General features: G+C 39.4%; 1 protein-coding gene across 1 annotated transcript in view; it reads left to right on the top strand.

The window, feature by feature from the left end:
* The window catches only part of RFTN2 (raftlin family member 2), a 62,472-nt gene extending 46,715 nt beyond the window's left edge, over window positions 1–15,757 (top strand). The window contains exons 8-9 of the mRNA XM_059054294.2: window positions 3,826–3,904; window positions 15,427–15,757. Of these exons, the coding sequence (XP_058910277.1) occupies window positions 3,826–3,904; window positions 15,427–15,699 (352 nt within the window). The 3' untranslated portion in view covers window positions 15,700–15,757. The remainder of the gene's footprint in view (window positions 1–3,825; window positions 3,905–15,426) is intronic.
* The last annotated feature ends 5,962 nt before the right edge of the window (window positions 15,758–21,719 follow it).

Below are 21,719 nucleotides of genomic sequence, written 5' to 3'. Positions count from 1 at the left end.
TGTCCATTACAACTCCTGAACAACGTTATAAGCTGAAATGATAACTTGGGGAGATACTAACATAGAAATCTGGACTTCTGCAAAATAGTCTACATTTATTCATTCATTATAAAGTTGTCCAGTCAGAATGGAATTAAACCAGGCCACTCCTCTCTGTAGTCAGGGCTTCCCTGAGTTCATTCTGCACTTGCTGTAGAGATGGTGTGGTATTGTGGAAAGGGGGAAACTAGAGACAATTCATGACAAAACTCTGGGTTTCAATTTCTTTACTCATAAAATGGGGAAAATAATATCTTCTCTGCCCACCTGAAAGGATTGTCATAAGAAACAAATAGGCTAATTCACGTGGAAAATACTCAGTACACCGAAAGCATTGCACAAATCGAAGTTACTTTTCTTAGTTTAGTCCATGAGATCTTCTGTTAGTGGGAAGTCAGGCTTTTTCTTGGTTGTCTATTGATATCATAGCAAACCCCTCTACCTTAAAAACACCCAAATAGAGAGTCTTCTTTTTGTTTTCTTATGAAATGAGTCGAAGAAGGCAGGAAAGGGAGAAGGAAACATTTACTGAGCATCTGCTATGCTCCAGGGTCTGTGCAAAGAACTTTACATCCACCACCTCACTGGTATTATTAGAAACATCTGTGTTTTACAGAAGAGAAACAGGAGGGTCAGAAAGATAGGGTGACTATGTCAGCGTCACATAGCTAGCAAGCAACAGGGCTGGGATGCAAACCCAGGGTCAATCTGACTCTAAAGCCATTGATACTATTTCTCGCACACTCCACTGCTTCTCTGATAAATGCATCACAGAGAAATGATGTGTCCAAATATTTTGTAGTATAAAGTTGTAGAGTCGGTTGAACACATTTCCTCCCCATCTGTGGCCTGGCTGCTCTGCTTGTGCTGTCAATACAGTCCCTGGCTCGCTCTCCCTAGATCCCACACTCACGTCTGCCTACATTGAAAGATGAGTTTATGGGACTCCCCTGGTGGTCCAGTGGCTAAGACTCTGCACTCCAAATGCAGGGGGCCCGGGTTCAATACCTGATCAGGGAACTAGATCCCACATGCCACAACTAAGAGCCCGCATGCCACAACTAAAGATCCTGCGTGCCACAACTAAGACCCGGTGCAGCCAAATAAATTTAAAAATTAAAATAAAAACAAACAAACAAACAAACAAACAAAGGTTCTTAACTACCTCTCAGGAAGGTACTCAGTTACTCAGTTAACTAACAGCACTTTCTGGATAAAAATTTCTGTAAGGAATAGGAGATGTAGGCCCTGTCCTCTTAGAGCTTCCAGGAGAGCATCTGAAGTTCTCTCTGGTCCTGTAATGACTTCACCAGTCAAATCCTTTCAGAAACCCGTGCTACAGGGGAAATATCCTTTCCAAGCTCAGTAAATAGAGTTACTTCAGGAGCTACTGGAGACTGTGAGGGACTCACTTGCCCTGTCAAACAGTTGTCCCTCTGTAAGTCTTCAGACCTCTTTCCCTTTCTACCATGATTAGATGCACCAAACCAAATGGCATTCCACATCTCACAGATGTTCTGAAAATAGCAGGACATATTTTAAATCAGAATGTCCTTTAGAAAACCAGGGACAGAGAGGTCTCAGACATATTTCAAATTGAGTCTGGCTCTAAGGACCTCCCAAGAGATAGGAAGATGCTAAACTTCCAAAGTCTTATCTGGGCATCCAGAGACTGTCCTAAGATACTCAGCCTTTGAGAAACTGTCTCCACACTTACTGTTTTACCCCATTCATAAAGGTTGAGAAGCCTGCTGTCGGCCAAACATCACACCCTAGTGCATTCAGACTTGCCCCATCCTATAATCATTTGGGGAGAATTCACTCCGGGGTCATCCCCAGTCTCTACCCTGACATTCTCCTGCTTCCTATTCAAGAAGAATAATTCTACCCTGATCCCTCCTTCTCGTCTTTGAATAGTTCTAGGCCTGGTTCCCTCACGTGATTCTCTCTACCTGGATCACACACCTTGAACATAAGCCAGAAACCTCTTCTCTATTCTTGTGTCCCCTTTCCCTTGACTATTTCCTCTGGAAGATATTCTTGATTCTGAGATATTTTCGTCCCACTTAACCCACCCCACATTTCATTAAACGAATGGAGGAACTGGAGGGAAATCCCATTTGCTGTGCTCCTTCCAGTGACAGGCACAGTGGAGGCTCTTCATACACAGACTTATTTAACCATCACAAAGGCCCTGATAGGAAATGTAAGAGAATTTTAAAACTTTGCCAAAGTCACCAGCCATGAGGTGGTATCGTCGGTTAATTTCTCCTGAAATATTTCTAGCTATGTAAGGGCTTGTTTTCCCAGAGCACCGAGTGCCTCATCCTGATCTTCACCTGAATTCCTTTCACAGTGAATTGTAGGTCATTGGCTGCAGTGGCTAATGACTTGATCCTTGTAGAACTGGGTGGTGGGCAACATTCTTTGTTTTACAGTAGAGTTGAGACTTGAACCCAGGACCCATCTGGTTCCAAAGCCACTGCCCTTTTGAGTATCCTCCCAGCCTTCCAAACAAACCAGCCTGTCATATACACCACTAGTCCCTTCCTGTGTCATAACTTATGTCTCCCAATGATTCAAGTTGTTCCCAAAAGTTAGGATATGTTTCATAACAAGTCTTTTCTTCTAATCAAAGATTGAGTCGAACTAAAATAAGATTAGACTAGAAGCAGTCTTTAAAAAATCAAGATAAAAAAGAAGCAGTCTCTCATTACCACTTTGTGGAAAGATTTGCAGTTTCTCAAAATTCAATAGTACCAGTAAGTTTGGGATTTTCAAATGGTGTGGGGTTGACCACTAGGGCCAGAGTTTCAATGTTGCATTTGTTTTCCAGAAAAGGAGCTCAGCATAAAATGCAGCTAATAGTGAGGTTTTGTTTGGGTTTTTTGCATAATAAAAGTCGTAACTGAGCAACATTAACTACAGACACTCCTCCCCATAAATCCATGGAGACTCTGTGAAAAGCATTTCAGAGAAATCCAAACCCCAAGTAGTCTTTGGCAACGGGTAATTTGCCATGATGGTAGTTAAATAAGGAGAATATTGAGTAGCTGACTACAAAGAAGCATCTGAAAATGAAAATAGCTGCGGCTGAAGTCCCTCACTGGAAAGTGTATATGAAATTTCTCACACGTGGCAGCCCAAACTGGTCTCTTCTTTTTATGAGACAAATTTGACAGTGCATACCAAGGAGCTTAAATCATACCCTTTTGTCCTAATAATCCCACTCCTGAGAATTTATCTCAAGGAAATAAGTCATAAAGAATAGGGAAGACTGTACATATTTCTAAAGCAGCATTATTTATAATTAGCAGAAAACTGGAAACAGCCTAATTTTACGATAATAAAGGAAAGGCTTAGTACGTTTTGGTATCTTAATTCTTTGGGATATCATGCAGCTATTAAGAATATCATCCTACTGTACAGACAAGAAAAAGGATAAGCATAGAATACAGAATGCAAATACGCAGAAGTTATAGACATGCAGAAATACACATGTTGATAAAGAGTAGGAGGTGACACAAAGAGATGAAACTAAGTATGTAGCACAGTGAGATTACAAGTTTTAAACGTTAAAATTTTCTTTTGTAACGACCATATTTAGTTTTTAGGGATTTTTTTCCCCCTGTTTTATCTGCTGCAACTTATATAGAATCATATTTCCTAATTATTGTTGGATCAGAAGATTATTCTACAAAGGACACATAGGGAACATTCTAGCCAAGTGTGAATTATAGAGAATTACTAATTTACAAATACTAATGCTATTGTTTTAATTTGCAGTGAAGGGAATTTGGCTACAAAGCAGGTTGTGTTCCTTCAGAGACCAGTTATGTGGAATTCAGCCACTCAAACACCGGAAGTGAGTAAAATTGATGCTTTATGAACTAAACGTTACACTGAAGCATTTAATCCTTAAACTCTCTTTGTAATTCTAAATGGTGAACAGATGAGGAAGTGTGGAGTTGATAAGGAAACAGTCTTCTGAACCAGCATACAACAATGGAAATGTGCCAGCAAACAGGCATGTGAGACAGGGGATCAGAATATTACTCTAAAATATGCCACTTGGACATAAGGATTACTATTTTGAGCTAAAGGCAATTAAAAAACAGCAGACACAGGAGGACCTCTCTACCCTCTCCCTTTCTGACAAAAGCAGAGCATAAATTTCCCTTTTAAAAGGTGACAGAAATTTCCATTTGTAAAGTTGCCTCCTCTCCTGTACCAGAGATGACTCATCACTGGGAACGACACAGACTGTAGTCCCCACAAACAAACCTTACTACAGCCTTCTTTCCCATTAGTTTCCCCGAATACTTACCTTCCCACAATCTACTGCCCCTAGAAGCCCAAACCCCTTTTCCTTTGTCTAGCCACTTCACCACAATTTATCACCCCTTGTAAAATCATATATAATCTCCCGGTCTAACTGCCTGTTTGGGTTTTCACTTCTCTGTGCAGCCCCCATGTGCATCCAAAATAAACCTTTTCTCCTGTTAATCTTTTTTTTTTAGTTTAATTTGCTGGTCTGAGAGACTGAACATAAGATGACAGAGGAAAAGTTTTTTCCTCTCCACAGTTATAAGCCTTATAAGTGAATGTGTGTGATATCTGTGTGATCTTGTCTATCTTGACTTCTGACAGCACTTTCGTATTGTCTCCTCAAGGTCATAGTTCTTCAGCCCTTTGCTGAAGGGCTATGCTGAGCCTCAAGTCACCTTATCCTTAATAGATCCCTACTAGATGCACACCTAGAATAGTATCATTGAATGGAGCAATCTGTGCATTAATTAATTAAAGCATAACCTTCAAAACAGGAAGTGTACAAATAGACCAGAAAATTATTTGAAGTGATTCTTTTTCTGTATATCAAGAAAATATTGTTTTAGAAAACTTTAAAGTTTTCTAAACTAGCAAAGCTAGACTGACAGTGTATATAATGCAGCCATGCTACGTTGTCTCACATTAATTTTGGAAAGACTCTAGCTGGCTCCATAGGTAAGCAGGTAGAGAGGTGGAAAGGTGGATAGGATATTCCTCCCATGGGAGGAGAGCAGAGTGATCAAGTACACAGATTTTAGAAAGACTGAATTCGAGCCCACAGGTGAGCAGGGCTCCCAACCCCGGTGAGAGTGGCTCAAGTTCACGAGTTCATTAAGAAATATTTGCCTAAGAAGAAGCAAGGTGGATCTACGTAAAGAATGGCCAGAAAAGGTTTTCATTCTTCTTTCTCCTTCCCCAAAGCAACTTCTCACCATGCTACATCCTTTTCTTTTCTTTTTTTCTTTTTTTTTTTTTAAAAAACATTCTGCAAACAACCATCATTTCTGAGAAAGATCAACAGAATTCACAGCCTCATGGGATTTTGACTAACTGAGGGCCCTGGAATCGGTGTTTGTGAAGATATAAGACCCAAATTCAGCTGCTTCATGGTCTCCTTTCTTAGGGTTAGATATCAGTTCTCTGATTCCCTGAAAATATTTGAGCTCTTTTTGTTTAACTTTAAATACCATTCGGTAGTCTAGTGGTAGCTTTTCTTTGGGTAATCTTTATATTTATATCCATTGTAATATAAAATTTCTGGCTCATTTATACAATAGTAAGGAAGTACATAAACGGTCAGTTTTCATCAATGAGAAGCCCAGGAGTAATATATTTTATAGCTTGGAATTCTACTTCTAAACGGATTTACTATTTATTCCTTTGATAAATCTTTAATTTTCCTAGCAGGAAATCTCAGGATATTGAGATTATTTCAGGGCAGAACATGTAGGTGGTTCAGTCTGGAGCTGAAGTATGTAATAGCTATAATAGAAAAACAATTTGTAAATTCTTTTAATTTTCTCTAGTGGAAATAATTTGTTATTTTATCTCGAGAAGGTAGTAGACTATCAGTATCACCAGAGTTAATTTAGCTATCTCATATATATTTTGTGAAAGTTATACATTTATAACATGCCTTGAAAAAAATTTTTATGTAGTTGTAGGTCTGTAATGGCACTATTCTTTGCTTGTACCTTGAAATCAGTTGTTGTTCGGGAGGGGCTGGTAAGGGGATTGCTTCGTTTATAAAGGTTTTCAAAGAATTATTTCAACGGTGTTTTTAGTTCTTTTTTAAAAAAAAATTAATTATTTTTTTTAATGTTTGGTTGTGTTGGGTCTTTGCTGAGCGCAGGCTTTTCTCTGGTTGTGGCGAGTGGGGGCTTCTCTTGTTGCGGAGTACAGGCTAGTACAGGCTCTAGGCGTGCGGGTTTCAGTAGTTGTGGCTCCTGGGCTCTAGAGCACAGGCTCAGTAGTTGCGGCGCATGGGCTTAGTTGCTCTGCGGAATGTGGTATCTTCCTGGGCCAGGGATCAAACCCGTGTCCCCTGCATTGGCAGGCAGATTCCTAACCACTGTGCCACCAGGGAAGCCCAAAGGTGTTTAGTTCTAAAAACCAGTTGGTAGAAATTTGAGGCAATTACAAACATTGCCCTAGGATTGTTAATGAGTTTTCAATAAAATGATAAATTTCATGGGCTGGTAGAATCTGATCTAGGGTTTAACCCTTGAAAAAAAAAGTTCTCTCTTTTACTGAGATTAATGTCAAGATATATAAGACTTTTTGTATTCAGTTGCACTCAACATAGAACAGTACTTTTATGTTAAGCAAAGCTATTTCATGCCTCTGTATAGGGGAAGGAATTGAGAATCACATGATGAAGAAAGCATATGGTTGGAATTTTTTCTTCTGAAGTTATAAAGACCTTTACGTTTGGAATTTGTTTATAGTCCACAGATATGTTTTTATACAATATTCTAGATAGCTTGATAATTTTTTTAAATACGGAAAATATCAATTCAAAATATTTATACTCCCAATTACTGCCTCAATTTTCTTTAAGCTATTGAAAGATAGTTTGTTTTAGGAATATTAGAAAAATTTTAGAAAAAAATTAATAGGAGAAAATCTTCTGAACTGGAGCTAAGCAAAGAGTTCTTAGACATGACACCAAAAGCATAATTCATTTTTAAAAATTGATAAATTAAACCTTATCAAAATTTTAAACTTTTGCTCTGTGAATAACACTAAGAAAATAATAGAAAAGCCACAGACTGGGAGAAAAAAAAACTTTGCAAATCACATATATGACAAAGGACTTGTATCCAGAAGGTATCAAGAACTCTCTGAACTTATAAAATAAATAAACAACGCAGGTAGTTAAAAGTCTTGGACATCTAACCAATGAGGATATGTAGATGAGAAGCACATAAAAAGACATTTAAATCATTAGTCATTAAGGGAAATGCAAATGAAAACCATGATGAGACACTACCATACATCTACTAGAATGACTAAGATTTAAAAATATTGACAATACTGAGAACTAGCAAGAATGAGGAGCAATCAGAAGTATCAAAGCTGCTGGTGGGAATGCAAAATGGTGCACCTACTCTGGAAAACAGTTTGGCAGCTTCTTATGGGGTTAAACATACACTTACATATGACCTAGCAATCCCACTCTTGGGCATTTACCCTAGAGAAATAAAAACTTTTGTTCACACAAAAAGCTACACATAAATGTTTATATGCTCTATTCATAATCTCCAAACACTGGAAAAAATCCAAATGTCTTCAGCAGGTGCATGGATAAACGGCTGTGGTACTTCCATACAATGAAATACTACTCAAATAAAAACTAATGCACTCTTGATATGCACAATGGCGTGGATTAATCTCAAAGAGCACGCTGATTAAAAGAAGCCAGTCTCAGGGAGTTCCCTGGTGGTCCAGTGGTTAGGTCTTGGCACTTTCACTGCCAGAGCCTGGGTTCAATCCCTGGTCGGGGAGCTAAAATCCTGCAAGCTGCATGGCGCAGCCAAAAAAAAAAAAAAAAACAGTCTCAAAAGGCTATAGACTGTACCATTCTATTTCTTTTTTAATTTTAAAAATTTATTTATTTATTTATTTTTGGCTGCATTGGGTCTTTGTTGCTGCATGCGGGCTTTCTCTAGTTGCGGCAAGCGGGGGCTTCTCTTCATTGTGGTGTGTGGGCTTCTCATTGTGGTGGTTTCTATTGTTGCAGAGCACGGGCTCTAGGAGCTTGGGCTTCAGCAGTTGCAGCACGCAGGTTCAGTAGTTACAGCACTTGGGCCCTAGAGCACACGGACTTCAGTAGTTGCGGTGTGTGGGCTCAGTAGTTGTGGCTCGTGGGCTCTGGAGAACAGGCTCAGTAGTTGTGGCTCATGGGCTTAGTTGCTCCGAGGCATGTGGGATCTTCCCAAACCAGGGATCGAATCCATGTCCCCTGTATTGGCAGGCAAACTCTCAACCACTGCACCACTAGGGAAGCCCCTGTGCTATTCTATTTCTATGACATCCTCAAAAAGACATAACTGTACTGTGGATAACAGATCATGGGTTGCAAGGGATTTGGGGTTTGGGGAAGGGTGTATAAAGGGATAGCATGGGGGGTTTTGAGGGGGATAATAGAACTGTTCTGTGTCCTGATTGTGATTTGTACACAAATTTATACACATGTATTAAAATTCATAGAACTTTACACTTTTACATATTTACTTTTAAATTTAAATTTAAAAGATTGTATGCTTTATAATTTTAATTTTTTTAATTTAAAAATGAAATTTAAATGTTATAAAAGATTGTATGCTTTATAAATCACATAGGCTATATTTTTTATACCTTTGTCCTTCAGTAAAAACTCTCCTTGGATAATGGAATTTTTATGAAGTATAATGAGATTGTTAACCTCCCTTTCCTCTACATGAGGCTCTGTAGTATAAATAAAGCAAGGTTCTTTTTATCTTGCTCTTCCTTTTTTCTATTTAAAAACTTTTTTCTTTATTTTGTGGGGAGGGCTCTAGATAGACTCAAGGAAGTGATAGCTATGCTAAGCAGGGTAAGAGACTCTGACCAGGATTTTACCTCCATCTATTAAATGTTCTCAATTTTTCTTCCAAGATCTTCTTTCTTAACTTTTCTGTTTCTTTGAAGACTCAAGTAAAAAACTCATCAGATTTTTCTATTACCTAAAAATCTTTATTTCAGTTAAATTCTTCAGCCCATTTCCCTTTGATAATTATTTATAAGAAACAACAGGTCATTTAAAAGTATTTAGTTTCCACTGACTCAGAGTAGGGTTTCCATCCAGTGGTGTTCTTAGGGGTAGACAACAAACCATGAAAGGGATTCCAGGGTGTGTGTGTGTGTGTGTGTGTGTGTGTGTGTGTGTGTGTGTGTGTGTACAAACAGCTTCTGCTAGGCTCTCCAAGCCTCCGTGTCCTCATCTGTAAAATGGACAATGTTAGTACCTACGACAGGGTTGGGAGGAGGATTTAGTTAGAAAACATGTAGAGGGCTGGGCACAGCACCTGGTCACATGGAATGTTGCTTTTGTTTCATAGGAATGTTTTTCTTTCAGTACTAGATGATTACACACTAACTCTATGGAGAAACTGAAGAAAAAAATCCAGAAACTCCTAATGACCCTCCATTTTCTCCAGCTAAAAATTACCTTCAGCTAATATGTAGGAATGTAGAGCATTGATGCTTTCTGATGTTCAAAAAAACACACATGAACATATATATATGTTCATATATATATATATATAAAAAGCAAATATGGCAAAATATTAACAAGTTTTGAACTAGGTAGCAGGTTCATTGTAGTATCCTTTAAACTTCCTGTATATTTGAAATTTTTCATAATTGGAAAGTTGGGAAAAATTAATCTAAAAAGCATTAGTTGCCCCAAATTTTTTTCTGTTAGTTATTAAGTGGTAACTAATTAGTTACTAATATGCTATACCCAAAAGACCAATTAGAATGATTTAAATGGAACAGAAGGGTCTCTCTCATAATTATTTAAGATGGGCAGGCAATCCAGGGTGGGCAAAGCTCTGCCTCATGACTGGTCAGCTCTGCCACCCTCAACATTTGGCTTCTGCCTCTGGACACAGGACTGCTTCTTCACTCATTGCTGTGTCCAGCCAGCAAGAAGTAGGAAATTCCAAGCATGCTTCTAAGGCACTGACCCCCAAGTCACAGACATATTTCTTCTCACATCCCATTGGCCTGAACTTTATGTCACCACAAGCATCTGCAAGGGAGGCTGGGAAATGTAATTGGGGCAACCATGTGCTGGTACCATAGTGAAATACTACATGCCCAGCTAAAAACTGCAAGGCATTGGTGGTGAGGTGGGTGCAGAGTTCTGTTATTAAAAGCAAGATAGAGAGAATAGACCCTGGGAGACAGGAGTTAAATTTAAATGGTTCCAATTTACATTTGTTTTTCTTCTTTAGAGAAGTTTTGCATTCAAATTATTTTCTTGTCTTTAAAATGTATCTCAAAACGAATGATTTCAAGTGGTAAAGACTTCTTGGGCACATCTATTGAATCATTCCTCTAATACAAACCAAGAAGTGAAGGAGCTGCAGTCACAGAAATGTCCTGAATTAGATCTTTTGAAGCTAACTATAAATAAAATCACATGGGGACTTCCCTGGTGGCACAGTGGTTAAGAGGCCACCTGCCAATGCAGGGGACATGGGTTCAAGCCCTGGTCCGGGAAGATCCCACATGCCGCAGAGCAACTGAGCCTGTGCGCCACAACTGCTGAGCCTGTGCTCTAGAGCCTGCGAGCCACAACTACTGAGCCTATGTGCCACAGCTACTGAAGCTTGTGTGCCTAGAACCCGTTCTCCGAAACAGGAGAAGTCACTGTAGTGAGGGGCCCACTCACCGCAACAAAGAGTAGCCCCCGCTAGATGCAGCTAGAGAAGGCCTGTGTGCAGCAACAAAGACCCAACGCAGCCAAAAATAATTCATAAATTAAAATAATAATAATAAAAAAATAAAATCTCATGAATACTAAGAAATATTTAACATATACATTAACTTCTTTTTCCTTACTGCATGGTAAGATAATTATTTAATCAAACTTTGTTCTAACTTTTCCAGTCATTTGAAGTTCATTTGAAATTATTGGAAAGTCATAGGGTCATATTTCATTCACTAGTATCCTAGTGTCCACTAGTATCCTCAATTGAAGTCCATGTGAAATCTAATTTGGAGCCAGTGTAAACAGAAGATGTCAGGTACCTCAAAGAGCATCATGTATAAATAAAAATGAAAGCATTTTGCTTTCATCATGAATGAAATCCTTCATCTAAGGAATGCTTTTCACTCAAAGAAAATGGGCTTTTACTGGTGCGGGCAGAGGGAAGGGGGATCACTGCAGCCGAGGGCAGAGCTCAGGCTGGAGAGCAGCCCTCTTCTGGGCCACCCACGCTTGTTTCCAGGTGACTTATTGGTGTCCCTTGGGGTGTAAGGGACAGAAACCCTGCTCAGACTAGCCTATGTCCATAAGGGAATTTATTGGCTTCTAGGTGGGAAGGATTCTGGCATAGCTCATAATATCAAAAAGAGAGCTACAAAAAACAGTGCCTCGGGGACTGGTTTCAGAGATTCAACAGCCCCAGGATGTTCTGTTTGTTTCAGCTTCTACATATGTATGTGCAGAGGGTTTCTTATGAGGTGAGTATGGCCACCTCATCAAAAAGAAAGAACTTCTTGAAATAACTCAGACAGAGAAAGACAAATACTGTATGTTATCACTTATATGTGGAATCTAAAAATAAAACAAACAAATGAATATAACAAAAAGAAGCACACTCACAGATATAGAGAACAAACCAGTGGTTACCAGAGGGGAGAGGAAAGGAGGGGGAGGGGCAGGATAGGGGTAGGGGGTTAAGAGGTACAAACTACCATGTATAAAATAAATAAGCTACAAGGATATATTGTACAGCACAGGGAATATAGCCAATATTTTATAATGACTTTAAATGGAGTATAACCTATAAAAATATTGAATCACATATAACCTATAAAAATATTGAATCACACCTGAAACTAATATAATGTTGTAAATCAACTATATTTCAATTTTTAGAAAGAAAGAACTTCTTTATCCTAGAGTCAATATAGTAATCCCAGGGAAGGACTCTGATTGGATCTGATTGGGTCACATGCCCACACTGCAGTAGAGAGGAAGGTGGATAGGAAAGCTAGCTGGAAAGATGGTTGTCCACGACACCTTTCTCCCTTCCCAGGTTTGAATGATTTTGACAGCCCTAAGCTTGGATGACTCAGGAACATATTCTGTGAGCAAGAAGGGTTGGGGTTTCTCTGCATGATTCAAAAGCTCGGACTCTTCTAACTGATACTGGAGTCACACTTAGTCTTACAGTGGCTTCCTATTTCTCTTTCAACCCTGAGACACACAAGGAAGAGAAATCCTGAATGTACACTCAATGTTTTTATTACTTTATAAACCATAGTTTTTAGCTACTCTTCCACTCTATCCATCATAACACTGTCCAAGACAATGCAATGTCTTATGATTGCTGGTATAATTCTGACTTTGTTCTTTTGCTTTTGTTTTTAAGACGTCAACAGTGGAAAATGAAAGATACATTGGTAGGACACCCTAACTGAAACTGGTTTGTCACTGAGTCTCATGTATTTGAAATGGGTCATTCATTTTTAGTAAATGAGGATGATTCTCAGAAGTTGATCGATTTTATTAAGGGGTAGCATTAGATCTGCATGCAACTCTTGGTAGAATCTGCTCTCATTCTACAGCGAAAATATCAGAAGAAAGTAAGAACCTATATGAATAAGTCTGGCAATGTTGCATGAAAAATCTCTTTATTGACATAGGGAAATACTCAAAATATAGTGAGTGTTAAGTGCAAAAGTGAGCTAGCTGTAAACATCCATGTGTGCATATGCAAATACATAGTAAAACATGCCAAATTTAAACAGTGGTATCTCTGTGAGATGGGATTGTGGGTGGGTTTTGCTTTTTTCTTTATTTTTGCCTGTGTTTCTACGCTGAGCGTGTATTATTTTTGTAATTGGAAATTTTTATTTGAGAAACATACAAATCTTTAACCACAAATCTACTCATATTTTTGCAGAGCTGATAATGTGAAAAAAATAAGGTAAGACATTCAGGCTCCAGTTCAAAGCCAGCTACTCCCTGACCTTGGACAAATACCATCTTCCTTCTGGGTCTTACCTCTGTACAATGAGGGATTAAAGTAGATGATCTCCAAGGACTGGTCAGGTTTCAGTCTCCTACACTCTAAGTTATAAGAACATTGCAATTTGATTTGTTGGAAAAGCTATTATTTCATGTGGAGTGAGGGAGGCGACATCATTGCTGAACATGTATTTATTAAAAGTCACTTGGTAAAAAAAGAAAAGAGTTTGTTCTGAAATCTTTTATAGAGTTAGGTATTTTGTCATCTTCTAATATTTAAAATTTAAAATTTGGTGGCTGTTTACTTATTAATACTTATTTAAAAGTGAATTACTGTCACTATCTTATTATTCTGAATAATACCCAATTTTTATTAAGAAAATTCTCATTGAGTATGTGAGAGCTGGCCTCTATTGGCTGATGTACAAGAAGGAATTTATTGCAAAATTCACCTTTGGCCCTGGTGCTGGTGAAAAAGGAAAGATCCAGGCTGCCAAGTGCTCCCAGGCTCCCCCTCCTTCCCATTTCATTCAGTCAACAGGAGAGGTCATTCAGGAGTGAATGCATCCTTTGTGCCTGTGGGAAAGGAGCCAGTAGCTAGGCTTGAGAAAGGAGCAGTACCCATCAGCCCCGCCTGCAGCCAAAAGGCTATATCCTCACTGTCCAGCGTCCCAATGCCAGGGAGAACATGACATTCTCAAATCCTCTACCCTGAGAGTAAATCTGTCAGGTTCCAATGCTTGTATTAAATTCAGTACATTTGGTGAATGGGAATAAAAAGGGAAAAGATTTGAGATCTGAGACTTGCACTTGATGAATGCAAATGAAAATGTCTCTACCATCATGCTATGTCCGACTTGGGCTGTGAGAGTGGGCCTTTACTGAGGCAGGACCCACTGCAGACTTGTTCCTTTCAACTTGTCCAAGGACTCCAGTAACTCAGCCAAGAAAAAGATGAGCTGCCAACACACTCCTTTCAATGCAACACACTGAGGCCTGCATCTTCCTATATAAACAGTGCCATCAACCCTGGTTACGTTCCACAGTAGCCCGCAAAATTCAGTTTAATACAGCTGTTTGCATGGTGGTATATTTGCCATGAAAGCCAGTAGGAAATCCTTTTACTTTTATTTTTTTTAATTTTTTGCCCCACCGCACGGCATGCGGGATCTTAGCTCCCCGACCAGGGATCAAAGCCGCGCCCACTGCAATGGAAATGTGGAGTCTTAACCACTGGACCACCAGAGAAGTCCATGCATTTGTATTTTATACACTATAGTTCAACAAACCTATGGATTAACAAACTTTCATAAGACTAGCCTAGGCATCTGACTTCTATATATTTTTCTGAGAGTTTTTTTTGAGTAATTTTAGTTCTCACATTTGAGAAAATGTAATCCTAGTTCCCAGGTAACATATAAATGAGCTTTAAGCAAATAAACTCTTTGTAATCTGGGAAATTACTGGGCTTTTTCTGGGGCAGGGGGCTCTTTAAATGTTTTTTAAATTCTATCTTTATCTTGTTTATCCTTACTCAGTTTTTGTGCCTGAGCATATGATCATGATCTAAGATCTGCCATGTTATCAGTATTAAAGAAGCCCCTGTAACCTCATCAGGAGTCTGAAGATCCACAATTCTATCCCTGAGCTCTCCTTCTGTTGACTTAGATATCTTAGTTTAAGTTACCTTGGCAGAGACCATGTCTTTTTATTGCGAACCGCACCAAGGATGAGGTCAGGCCTCAGTAATATTTCAGAGTGAAACTATCCGCAGCTTCTCTGCCAGTCTGCAGAATGAGCTGGCCCCGCTGCAGAGCCATCCCACTGTGTCAGGGAGAAGCAGTTTGCAGCAGGGCAAGGAGAGGGGTCTGCTCCACCTAGAAAGGCGCCCCTTATTCCAATATGAGCTCAGTCTGAATTACCTGTGCAGCCTATTCCTATAGAAATGGGGGAGAGGTAGCCTCTGAGGCACTTTTTCTGCTGCTCAGATCCCAACAAACACCTAGAAGGAAAATGCAGGTTTTAGCATATCTCTATACCTGCTTTGCTCCCCCAAGTAAGATCTCAGCAGGTCCCTCTCCTCAGAGGTGTCACTGAGGACCCAGACAGGGGCACACAGCCAGCCCACCGATGAGGAGAACAACGGGCCAGGAAGCCACCCAGTGGTGTGAACAGAGAGGGGAGCGCACCTTCGCTTGGAGGGCAGGGAGGAGGGCGCATGAAGGGCGGCCCGAGCTGGCCCTTGAAGAGAAGCGGGCAGGGAACCAGACCAGAGGAACAAGACGGCGCCCATCCTTTTAACTCCTGGTTGCCAATCTCTTGTGTTTCAGAGGAAAGGCAGCCGGCACGTGAAAGGTGAAGACAGGAGCAAAGTCACAAGCAGGAGCATCGGATCGGACACGGCCCTGTCACACCCGGCTGAGAGCAGGAGTCCGCCCGAGGCACGCCCCCACGCCCCTTCTAGAGAATGCTGGACGAAGGAGAAGAGGCCGGCCCAGCACCGCAGCTTCGCCGGGTTCAGCAACAGTGACAGTGTCCTGCGGGACACAGATGACGGACCGCTTGACCAGGAAGATGGAGTAACTCAGGTCACTTGTATGTGAGCAAAGAAGGAAAGGAACAGAGGCCTTGTAAATAGTTATTAAAATAATTGCCAAGTTACTTTATTGTATTGCTTTATCTGCATTTATGGAATACTTTGAATTTTTCCAGACTCAGGCTTTCCTCTAATCTACGTAAACTTTGGCTCAACCTTCCAGGCAAGGAAGAATAACCAACATATTTGTAAATGTAGAATCATGTTTACAGTTTTCTCAACTAAAACATCTGTTTAAACAGATGTCTTATGAGGTTATTAACCGATAATGTACTTCAGTGTCTCATGAATGCATAAGGTATACTTTTCTTACAATTCCTGGTAAGACAACTAAATATCTCAACCAGTATTTTCACTTAATTAGAAAATTCTCAGGAAGTTAGAGCTTTACTTAAGCTGAAAATTCTCCCGCGCGCTCTCTCTCTCTCTGTCACACACACACACACACACACACACACACACACACACACACGGCTAATTAATAAAGTACCTATTTCCTGAATATAACAATTAATCTAAATTTTGTCTTTAACTATGGCAGGTATGTATGTACAAAGCAAACCCTTATTTGTTAAAATATTCTTTGAAAAAAAATCCTTTTCGTATGTCTTTGGTTTTAAAGGGTCACCATGTTACCAACCTCGTACTGATTCATTGAGCTTAAACTTTCTTTTGTCTAATAGCCTAGAAACACAGCGAAGCAGCATCCCTTAAAATTCAATATGAGAAGAACCCACAACCTCAATATTTAAAAACCGTAGTAGACAGAATTAATTTTCTTTCTTTTAAATTGTAAATAGTCTGAAAAGGGAAACATCAACTTTAAATGGAAACTGAAGTCTTTTATCGGCCTAGATATGAATTACGCTTTTATTTTGATTGCTAAAGCATGAAGAATGTGGAAACCCAGAATTTTCAGTCCTGCAGGAGTAAAAAGGTGCTCATAGCACATGCAATGTGTACAGTGACTTATCTGTTCCATCTCTGCTTTTCTTGCTCTGCTAGTAGGGATGCCTTTGCCTTGCCCAGCCTTTAACAGGTAAAGATTAAAATTTTACAAAATAGAGGATTTTCATTTATCTGCAAAAGACTTACTTTGAAATGTGGTTTATTTCAAATGAATTACAACTGTGCCATTGATGAGTTCAGCCTATTATATATTTTTATTAGCATTGGTGTTGACATTATAAAGTCATTTGAATAATAAAATGTCATTTGTAATTGGGCTATTGTTTCATTGAACACAAATGCTCATAATGTTTTACACATATGACAGATATGTATTACATATTATCAAATATATAGTGTAACTAGGGACTTCCCTGGTGGTCCATTGGTTAAGACTCTGCACTCCCAATGCAGGGGGCACAGGTTCAATCCCCAGCTGGAGAACTAAGAACCTGCACGCCGCACAGTGTGGCCAAAGAAATAAATAGTTTTTATGTAAATCTGTTATGTAAATGTAAATCAACCATACTTCAAAAAACAAATGTATGGTGTGACTAAACTGTGTTGATCTCCATGAATTTTTGGTAAGATTGACATGGAATTATTCTACTTCTACCGTGCAGAAGCATTACCTTTATAGGTATAAAGGAACTGAAGAATATTCTGCTCAGTATTATTCTATGGAAATAGCTATCAACAGTATTGGCAGAAGTGTTTTTTTGTTTTTTTAGATGAACCTGAGTTCCATATTCAAGAGTTGGTGAATTTTTGGTAGAAATAAATACTACTTCTGGAGCCCACAAAATGCCATGAGTTACGAAACACAGGTAATGAACTCAGAAAGGTCAGACAGTTTTTCCCAATGCCAGGGTCTACAACAGGCAGAGGTTCTGGTATATTCTGTTAGTGTAAAGAAGGGATCTGAAGTATTAAAAACAGAGAAAGAAATTTATATCGACTAAAGGAAAACTCAGAAATCTCTTTTAATTTTTTAAAATTTGTATAAGAATACTTTCTTTTTCAGTTTGTTTCTGTTATTTCTTCTTACTAATAAAATCTTTTTATTAGAATAAACTTAGCGGTCATACCCTTAAAACCTATTTTATAAACAGTTACTCCAACAGTTACCCTTAAGTTATGTGGCAAATTTGTATGATAGTGAATAAATAATGACCAAATGGTTCTAGAGCATTTTAATTATATATAAGTAACTCTGAGTCTCTTTTAAAAAACAAAAAGTAACAAAACTTGGACTCTATATGCCTAAGAAGTTAAATGTGAGTAACCTTATCATTATCTGCCAGTTGTACATTCAGTTCTTTTCATAATGCTGTGTAATTCCTTAGGGGCTCTGGCATGTGAATTTTTAATACCTATAAATTATGATGATGAAAAAGTATGCAGATGACAGATGTGGGTGTGAGGTTCTGCCATTCACCTTGGTATGGCATCTATAGCACTTCTGTCTTAGGTTTCCATAACCACCTGTTAGTTCCATCCCATTTGGGTTGAATGTCACCTGTTATCTCCATGGACAGCATTTAGCACCTAATTACCAGAGAAACTGCCACAGAGCTGGGGAGCAGCTCTATCAATGTCACTTAAAGACAACAGAAACATCACGCTTTTTAAGAGACTTGAGGGCTTCCAGTAGCCTTCAGACACCTATAGAAGCAGGAGGCAGGGCTGTGGTAAGTCCAAATCACAACTATCATCTCCAAATCATTTGTTTTATCAGGAGCAGGTGTTGACTATAAATGTACCAGTTGCATTTTCATTTCTTTCACTCTGGAACAGCTAAGGAACTCTTTTTCCCAGCCTTTCCTCACTACCTTAACTCCTCGCTACCATTCCCTCTAGGCTGGAAGGACTATGGCTCTTTCAGCATTAAGACTAAGAAGGATTTCCTTCTCTCAGCTCCTCAGGGCCCCAGCAGCCATCTGAATGGAAAGACTAAATTTCAAGTGAGCACTGAAATGGAGTGGTGCTAGCAATGGGGAGAGTCTATAACTAAGCATTTTAATTCAAAATACACTGGTAGGGGGCTTCCCTGGTGGCACAGTGGTTTAGAATCCGCCCGCCAATGCAGGGGACACAGGTTTGAGCCCTGGTCCGGGAAGATCCCACATGCTGCGGAGCAACAAAGCTCGTGTGCCACAACTACTGAAGCCCACGTGCCACAACTACTGAAGCCCACACACCTAGAGCCCATGCTCTGCAACAAGAGGAGCCATGAGAAGCCCGTGCACTGCAAAGAAGAGTAGCCCCTGCTTACCGCAACTTGAGAAAGCCCGTGTGCAGCAACGAAGACCCAACACAGCCAAAAATAAATAAATAAATTTATTTAAAAAAAAATACACTGGTGGGTATGTAGGAAAACCAGCTAAATGCAAACTGTCAGAACCATTTAAATAATATTAATAGTAGCAATTTATCATACCTTGAGAGCGAGTTTTACTTGTGCAATAGCCCAGAGTTTTATAGAGCCATATATAAACATAAGATGACCAGTGGTGAGTTTCTTGATTTTATTTTTGCCTCATGTATCTCAGACTTGGAAGCTGAAGAAACCAGCAATGAGGAAATGCCATGTTGCAGACCAAGAAAACCCTAACAAAAGCCTAGCAAGACGGCACGTATTTAGACAATAACGGTTCTACTCCAGCCAAACACCACCACAGAAAAACCTGTTACCTCACCTGGACCTACACCAGCACAGACTGAGTGGTAAGCCTAGATTTCCACCCTCACAAGGCTATACCAAAGGGGCCCAACACCGCGGCCAGGGTGGTGTCAGAGAAAGACAGTAGGGAACTGGGGATTTTATCCCCACGGGCCAGTCAGAGGCTCCCCACCCTCACCGCACAGTGTTAGTGGAGATCATGTAAGAAGTTTGGACTTCACCCCCCATCCATCGTTGTTGTACACCTAGACAGCAGCTTCAAAGGAAAATCAGTTCTGGTAACATGGGAACATTGTTTTTCTTTAACTTCCTTTACCTGTTGAGTCATTTCCCTGCAAAACAGTATGTCAATTGCTGAAAATGAAGTTCCAAAGTGTACACTAAGGCATAAAAGGCCAGTGAAGCAAACCAATAAGAAATGGAAATCAAGTTATTCTTATCTTCTCATCAAAAATGTAATCACTAAATAAAACAGCTGGGGGAATTAGAAGATTTGCCTACATGGAATAAAGTTTGAATTGACCCTCCATGTTTCAATCAAGTATTCACTCTGTCTTCCCAGTTTCACTGCTGTGCCTGAGCCGCCAGGAGACCTGACTGGGCAGGCTAGCCAAGAACCACCCACACGGACACCTAGGAAATCTGAAGTCCAGGCTTTCTAATGTAAGAATTTCTTTGGTTGGTTATGCAGAAAAACTGTTAAATACACACATTTCAACTCCTTTGTGTCTTAATGGGGATACTAATCCTCAGGGACAGAGTCGTTTTCAACATGTTAGTTTCAAAAGTAGAACCACTCACATCACTGTAATAGATGTGGTTAGTAAAATGACTTTATTTAACACAAGAGAATATAGCATGTTTTCTAATTTCAGTAAATTAATAGAAAACTGAGACACATCAAATTTGGATATTTTACTTACATTTCCTTTATTCTTTCTCAGACTATAGGCATAGTTTAATGTTTATACAGCACACACAAAAAGTGGGTTTTAACATTTCAATATTTATTCCTGTAAACATTAGTTCCTTAGCCACATGTCATTCTTCTGAATTTGTTCTTTTGGGAAACCATGTGACTCAAGATTTTTCTCCTTGTCTAACCCCCTCCAAAAGTATTAGTTAAGATTCCATTTTTTAAAATTTCCAGCTTTATGGTATAGCTGCAGACTGACATTTTATATATGTTTCTCCCTTTTTTCCCACCTCTTCATGTAAAGAGCTACTGCCATGGACTTGAGTTAAAATGAATGGGATTCATATCTTATTCCAAAATATCTTCCAGATGAATTAAAAATTAAATATAAAAAACAAAACTATAAAAATACTGTAATAATATATGAGCAAATATTTAGAGCATAATTCAAAACCCAAAAGCCATAAAGGAAAAGACTGTGTAAATACTAAGACTGCACATTTAAAACCTGCACACAGAAAAACACTCCATTAACATCATCAAAAGGTAAACAAAAAATTGGAATCAAGAAATGATCAAATAACAAAGGGCTAATATTCTACGTATACAAAGGATGTTAATAAAAAACAGATGTACAACCTAGTAGAAAAAACTGCAAATGACACAAATAGGTAGTTTATTTAAGTCTTTTTTTTTTTTTTTGGCCACCCCACGCGGCTTACAGGATCTTAGTTCCCCAACCAGGGATTGAACCCAAGCCCTCAGCAGTGAGAGCGCAAAGTCCTAACCAATGGACATCCAGGGAATTCCCAAGTAGTTTATTTTAAAAAGAAACATAAACAACCAATAAACATGCCCTGGTTTAAACTCACTAATAAAAAATTGCAAAACAACAAAAAAAGAAAATGCCTTTAAAGGCAGATATCCCAAATAAAAGGTGGAGGAGGGAGGATATATTTTAAGAATGCGGGCTTCCCTGGTGGCGCAGTGGTTGAGAGTCCGCCTGCCGATGCAGGGGACACGGGTTCGTGCCCCGGTCCAGGAGGATCCCACATGCTGCGCAGCGCCTGGGCCCATAAGCCATGGCCGCTGAGCCTGCGCATCCGGAGCCTGTGCCCCACAACGGGAGAGGCCACAACAGTGAGAGGCCCGCGTACCGCAAAAAAAAAAAAAAAAAAGCTTTTTAGTTTTCAGTGTTCAGTCTCTTGTCAGTGATGAAACCCTCCTCCTGAAACAATTTCCCTGTAAGAGGACGCAGGTTCACTCTCTCACCCATTTGTTCCTTTAACAAATATTTCTTAAGTCTTGGTCAGTCTTGAACTTATGAAATCAATAGGCTAACGGAGGAGAAAGATAGTGCATGAACAGTAATAGAAATAATTACGTAATTATAGTTGATGGAAATACTCATAGCAAGCAAAGTTTGCTAGGAGGGCATATAACAGACGAACCTAATATAGTCAAGGTCAGGGAAGGCTTC

The sequence above is a fragment of the Kogia breviceps genome, chromosome 2, assembly GCF_026419965.1.
Source record: "Kogia breviceps isolate mKogBre1 chromosome 2, mKogBre1 haplotype 1, whole genome shotgun sequence".
Lineage (NCBI taxonomy): Eukaryota > Metazoa > Chordata > Mammalia > Artiodactyla > Physeteridae > Kogia > Kogia breviceps.
This window is presented reverse-complemented; position numbering and strand designations above follow the sequence as displayed.